Source organism: Oryza sativa, chromosome 12 (genome assembly GCF_034140825.1).
Source record: "Oryza sativa Japonica Group chromosome 12, ASM3414082v1".
NCBI lineage: Eukaryota > Viridiplantae > Streptophyta > Magnoliopsida > Poales > Poaceae > Oryza > Oryza sativa.
In genome coordinates this window covers 6,795,795-6,801,718 of record NC_089046.1, presented here as the reverse complement: position 1 = coordinate 6,801,718, position 5,924 = coordinate 6,795,795, and the positions used below count along the sequence as shown (strand labels likewise).

Genomic DNA, 5,924 nt, shown 5'->3' with positions numbered 1-5,924 from the left:
ATTCTCTCATTTTATAAACTTATTTTAATATGTAGAACTGAATAATGAAAATCCGGTTTCAGATACACAAATAAACATGAAATGACTTTTGTTTTTTAACAGGTACGTCTTCCGTTATATAATTATATAATTATTTTGATTTTCTTTTTCCAAGTTAAACATTTTTAAGAATGATCGAGTTTGTAGAAAAAATATAGTAAAATTTCCAACACAAAACAAATGTTTTATAAAAAAAATATATTCAATGATACGTTCAATGATACATGAGTATTGTAGATGTTGCTAAAAAAATTTATATAAATTATTTAAACCTAATATATAGTTTAAAAAAATCAAATCGACTTTAATATGGAACGGAGGAGTACTCCAGTAATAACGGCTTTGCAGTTTGCACGGAGACGGAGACGGCAACGGGAGATTTAAAGCGGCCGTCGAATCCGGACCGGAAACGGAGACGGCAACGGCGTTCCCCGCCTCCTTAAACAGTTAAACCTACCCAAATCCCCAAATTCCGCCGCCGCCTCCTCCTCCTCCTCTCGCCGCCGGCGAGAACCACGGCGAGGTGACCAACCAACCCCAACCCCCATCGCGCCCCCCGCCACTGCCTCTTCTCCCCCCGCCCGCCCGGGATTCCGTCCATGGACCGGCCGAGGAGGCCGGGGAGCGACCGCCGGTACCCTCCGCTGCGGTTCAGGAAGCGGAAGAGGAGCAGCAGCGACAGTAGAAGCAGCAAGCTCAACAACAAGCCAGGGTCTGATAAGGTATACCCTACCACCTGGAACGCGCCCCTCCATGCTTGGTGTCGCCGTCTTGTTCATTGGATTTTGGGGGTGGGGGGTTAGTCCCCTTTGGTGGTTGGGGTTTAGTTTTAAAAAAAGGATTGCTGGAATCAGAGGTGCTAGATGCTGAATCAAACCTCGAATTGCTTCAGTGAGGATGAAATTTGGTTCAAGAGAAATTAATAGTGTCGGTTCGTTTACTTGTTCTATGGAAACAAAAGTATATGTTAATGTGCCCATGTTTCTTCCTTCAGTTTTTCTTTTCCTTTTTCCTCTCCAAGTATTATAGGTTTAAGGAGTCAGGCAAAGGAGCTTTCAATTTTATGGCGCTTCGTAGTTTTGCTCACCTTAGCAAGGGAAGATACTCCTAAGAATAAGAAAATAGTGTGACCCTTGAGAGAATTGCTATCAACTTTTTTCTGTTTCTAAAATGGCTTGAAGTTTTCTAGGATAGGGGATAGTTTTTGTTTTCTTTTACTTTTGTAGATTGTCATGCCAGGGCTGTTTGTCACGAGTTTAAGTATTGTCCATGTAATTACTCTCTATGAGACTATGAAATCTTTGTTTTCGTTTTTTGTCCTCTGACCAATTACAATAACACATGCCTTCTTAAACTGATCCATAGAATTTCTTTTTGTTATTTATTAAACTCAACCTTTTTATGGTTATTTTCTGCTGGTCTAGTCAATTCCGCTTTGAACAATTAAGATAATCAGATTAATCTACTATTTTGTGCAGTGGGAGGATGTCTGTTCAATTTGTGATGATGGTGGTGATTTTCTTTGGTAAGTGTGCTTACAATCAAGTTCATAACATGTTGCAATTTAGCTTGTTGCATAACTTGTTCTCAATGAAAAACAGTAGTGGTTAATGTTATTGCTTCTTACTATTACTTGCCCTTTCTTAGCTGTGAGGGCAGATGTTTGAGGTCTTTCCACGCAACAGAGAAACACATTACAGAAATAAACCAGTGCACAACCCTTGGGCTAACTGAAGAACAATGGAAGATCTTTAGGCAAAATGATGAAAAGGTATATCTTATTTGAGTTGCCCCATTCTTTAGAATGAACGCTCTTTTATGTCTAATATTGACATTTTTTTCTTGTTTTTTTGGGTAATTCAGAGTGAACCGCTATATATATGCAAGAACTGTAAGTATAATCAGCATCAGTGTTTCTCGTGTGGATTGCTGGGTTCTTCAGACTTGTCATCAGGGGCTGAGGTATGACAACAAAGCCATTTGATTATTTTTCATGAAGGCTTTACACTTGATTGAAATGACAATGTGGTATCTAGTACAACAAACAAGGAAAAATAGGAGGAGACTCAATTTTTGCTAATAAAGAATGTACTAGGGTCTAGGATATGCATTTTCTTTCTTCTTTTTATTTTGCTAGGATTAAGATGCCATTTTCTCATTGTCATATGCTCCAAATGTCTGTTCAACTTCTAATATATGTATGCTATCATATGAGCAAGTCCAATTATTTGCTAACTTTTGCATGTCTCAGCAGGTATTCCAATGTGAAGATGAAAAATGTGGACACTTTTACCATCCGAAGTGTCTAGCTAGACTACTCTACCCTGATAGCAGTATGCAGCCCTTAAATTTTGAGGAGGAAGTTGCCCGTGGACTGAAATTCCTTTGTCCGGTGCATAAATGCCATGTATGCAAGGGAGGAGAGAACAAGAATGACATGGAAAATCAATTTGCAGTATGCAGACGCTGTCCAACTGTATACCACAGGAAGTGCTTACCAAGGTTTGACTTCACATTGGAGAGATGCCTCTGCCATCTTCCAAACATTCTACTGTTGAAACATGGTTCTTCTTTTCTTTTGCTCACGCTTTGCACTTGTTTTGCAGTGACATAGTCTTTGAAGATGATGAAAGTAATGGTATCGTGCAAAGGGCGTGGGATGACGTACTTCGTGATCAAATTTTGATCTACTGCATGTGTGTTAACTATGCTACTTTTGTCAATCATATGAACTGCTCCTCTTGCCCACCCAAAACTAAATGGATTATTCTCTTTACAGGAAGCATGAGATTGATCCAGAACTGGGAACTCCCGCGAGGAACCACATTATCTTTCCTGATTGCAAAAACCTTTTAACACGTGGTCCTTCGAAGCCCAAAGGGCAAGAAGACGCACCCGCAGTACTAGATATACCTGAAGAAGACATGTCGCCTGATCATTCCTCCGAACCATCCCAGCCGCCTCCACAGCCGGCAGCTGAAACTGATCAAACTGACCAGGATCTTTCCAATGGTTTCAATTCGTTTGCGCCGAAGGCCTTGTTCCCACTTCCATATCCAGGCTCCTGTGGTTGGCTTGATGACTGACCATCCAACCTCACTCATCTAGATAAATCCTAACACATATATACGCCAGCAGATTGGTGTAATTCCTGCTAGAACACTTTGTTCGGAAATTGGGAAGTTAGAATGTGCAACGCAATCTACTCTGTTGAACTGTCACGTGCTAAGCCACTTGTGTGTATTGTTATCATTATTATGTTATTATTTTAATGGAAGATAACATTGCGGTTGACCAGTGTCCAGTAGCCTGCATTATGTTTCTGATGTTTTTGTTTCCAGAGATGTCCAAGTGAAGCAATAAGCTGGTGCATATCTGTGCTATTATATTTATGTATTTCGACAGGCAATTTTGTGGCTAAACTTCTCTATATCTGTTGTGTATTATTGAATTTAGGTGCCGAAAAGGATTAAAAAATGTTCGAAAAAAATATTTTGTATTGAACAGGAAAAATCTGTGTGTTACCCTTTCCTTTTGTCATACTACCTTTCTGCTGCAGCTGATTCATTCATTAACATATCTCCTAGCTTAAGATGATTTGTGCATGCGTTTTCCACTCAAGGGTATATTGGCAGCATAGCAGACTGTTCATAATAAATATCGGTGCCGAATTTTTCTTCAAATCATGGCCGTTGACACCGTTCCTGCCTGATCCAGGCATCCAGCTGTGCTCGGTCAAGCTGAGGAAACTACCAGGGCTTAGTGGCTAGCAGCACAGTTAGGCTGCGTTCGTTCCAGTTCCCAATCCCTCTTCCTCGTTTTTCATGCGCACGCTTTTTAATTTGCTAAATAATGTTTTTTTAAAAAAAAATATATAGGAAAGTTGCTTAAAAAATCATATTGATATATTTTTGAAAAAAATAGCAAATACTTAATTAATCACATGCTAATTGACCGTTCTGTTTTCCGTGCGCACTGTTCATGTCTGGAACACAAGTTAACGAACCCAGCCTTAGTGAGCTTGCCATCTTAGGTTTGATTTCTCCTTTCTATAAAATATTTAGGGAGGGACGTCTCTCCCTTCAAATCTTTTTTTTTCTTAGCCAAGCTTCACTTGCTCAAGCATCACTAATTAATTCGCTACCATTTGATTCTCCACGACTGAGAATATGTAACGCTCAGAATCTCAATTCTCAAATAATTAAAGAACCATATCCTTAATACTTCCTCCATCCCTAAATAAGTTTACTTTTAGCTAGATAAAGACAATATTAAGAAAGAGGTTAAAAGAATATATACTATGCCCTTCATTAGTAGGGAGATAAAAAGAGAAGGGGAGAAAACGAGGAAGAGGAAGGAGTACTTTTGGTTCAATGACTAAAAATGAGAAGAAAAAGATGTAGTGAACCACTCTAAAATTATGCCGAAAAAGAGAGATATATTTCTACTAAATAAATAAAGCTAACAACGGTAATTAAATAACTAGTTATACATATAAATATGCAAAGATAAACAGTTTATCCAATATGTATGTTGTTATTTATTTATTGAGAAAGGTGGTCAAATTCTTCAAAAAAAAAATAAAATATATCTCTTCCATTCCTTCCTTTTGTTCATTCTTCAATGATCAGTGGCTGTGTGTACGGATCGAATCCCCTTGGCAAAAACTAGTATAACATTTTAGCTGTCAGGCAAAGCCAGATCATCGGCGCTCTTATACCATCCAAAATTCATGAGAATTAGCCCTCTTCAACCCATTTTAAAATTACAAATAAGAATCTGATCTCTTTTAATTATTTGACAAAATGATAGATGTTGATAACTGATAAGCGCATTCATGATGCTCTTATATCCAGGTCCCAGCTACTAGGTACAGGTAGCTGGCAATGCAAGTCAGAAGGATCAAGAATCCGTCAATGCTGCCTTTGATCAAATTAACAAAAATCACATGATGCAAAGTTGAATCTTGTGCCCGTGGAACCCGTTACAAAATAATCACGGCCTCGATCATGATCTAGCTAGAGAGAGAACTCATGGAGATTGGAAACTCTGGTGATTATTCTAATCTGCACCTTAATGCTCACTGGAATCTGAACACCAACCCTCTAGACGACTACTTGGAATCCCAATGAGCAAATCTTATTGACAACTCAAGTCAATTACAGGGATGGCCTATTGAATAATGATTAGGAATGCTAAAGCAAAAGTAATTGCGACACCATGGACTAAAAATACTGTCAAGCTGCAGCACAAACAAGAAAAAAATATAGTTTCTTGAAGAGGTGTGTGTGTATACTACTTTGTGTTTTTGGATCCAACGAAACCATCAATTTTTTTTCTCTGTGACTGAATTGGGCACAGACAATAAGCACACTGTTCTAAGTGATCAGAAGTGCACCTGAAGGAACAGTTTTGCTTTAGATTTAGCAGCTCACCGTGTGATCTGATCTTCGCAGTTCCAAGAACTTTTAATGGTGTGTGATCGATATTCACAAGGAAAATTAAGGTTCGCTGAATCTCCAGGCACGCAGGCAGAGCAATTAGCTAGTTGTGTAATTGAAAGAAGAAAAAAAGGGAGTGCAAAATAAAATGCAGCTAAAATATAAGAGAGGTTTATATATACATGCATGCATGCATGCCATAATTAATGTTTTGTGAGATATATCTTTTGTTCAAATCAGGGTACTGTCATATATTTCTTATACACGTAATCTATACATTGTTGCAAGTTGCGACGTTAAGTTTTCCCCGCAAAAAAAAAAAAGTTTTCCAAAATTCCAAGTTGGCAAATTTAAATCAATTATATTATTGCATCTCCCAGCTGATTTTATATGTGTGAAAGACCACTATATACCTGCAGCAACTAAACATCTCTCGCACACATT

At 38.4% G+C, this 5,924-nt stretch overlaps 1 protein-coding gene across 2 annotated transcripts; it reads left to right on the top strand.

Annotated features, from left to right (window-relative positions):
- Positions 1 to 450: 450 nt before the first annotated feature.
- Positions 451 to 3,343, top strand: LOC4351808 (protein ENHANCED DOWNY MILDEW 2). Of its 2 annotated transcripts, none has more exons than XM_015763197.3 (7): positions 451 to 761; positions 1,518 to 1,564; positions 1,687 to 1,810; positions 1,903 to 2,001; positions 2,294 to 2,541; positions 2,646 to 2,735; positions 2,819 to 3,343. In XM_015763197.3, exons 1-7 carry the CDS (start codon positions 639 to 641, stop codon positions 3,123 to 3,125), a joined length of 1,038 nt encoding a protein of 345 aa, XP_015618683.1. In that variant the 5' UTR covers positions 451 to 638; the 3' UTR covers positions 3,126 to 3,343. The 2 variants fall into 2 exon arrangements, with proteins under 2 accessions (XP_015618683.1, XP_015618682.1); XM_015763196.3 differs by having other exon boundaries at positions 2,291 to 2,541.
- Positions 3,344 to 5,924: the final 2,581 nt, after the last annotated feature.

What these genes read in the sequence shown, in the direction of transcription:
- LOC4351808 (XM_015763196.3), top strand. Translation starts at nt 639, where the DNA reads ATGGACCGGCCGAGGAGGCCGGGGAGCGACCGCCGGTACCCTCCGCTG. An exon ending in CACAGGAAGTGCTTACCAAG is followed by an intron (nt 2,542 to 2,645) that starts GTTTGACTTCAC and finishes CTTGTTTTGCAG; the next exon opens with TGACATAGTCTTTGAAGATG. An exon ending in CAAATTTTGATCTACTGCAT is followed by an intron (nt 2,736 to 2,818) that starts GTGTGTTAACTA and finishes TTCTCTTTACAG; the next exon opens with GAAGCATGAGATTGATCCAG.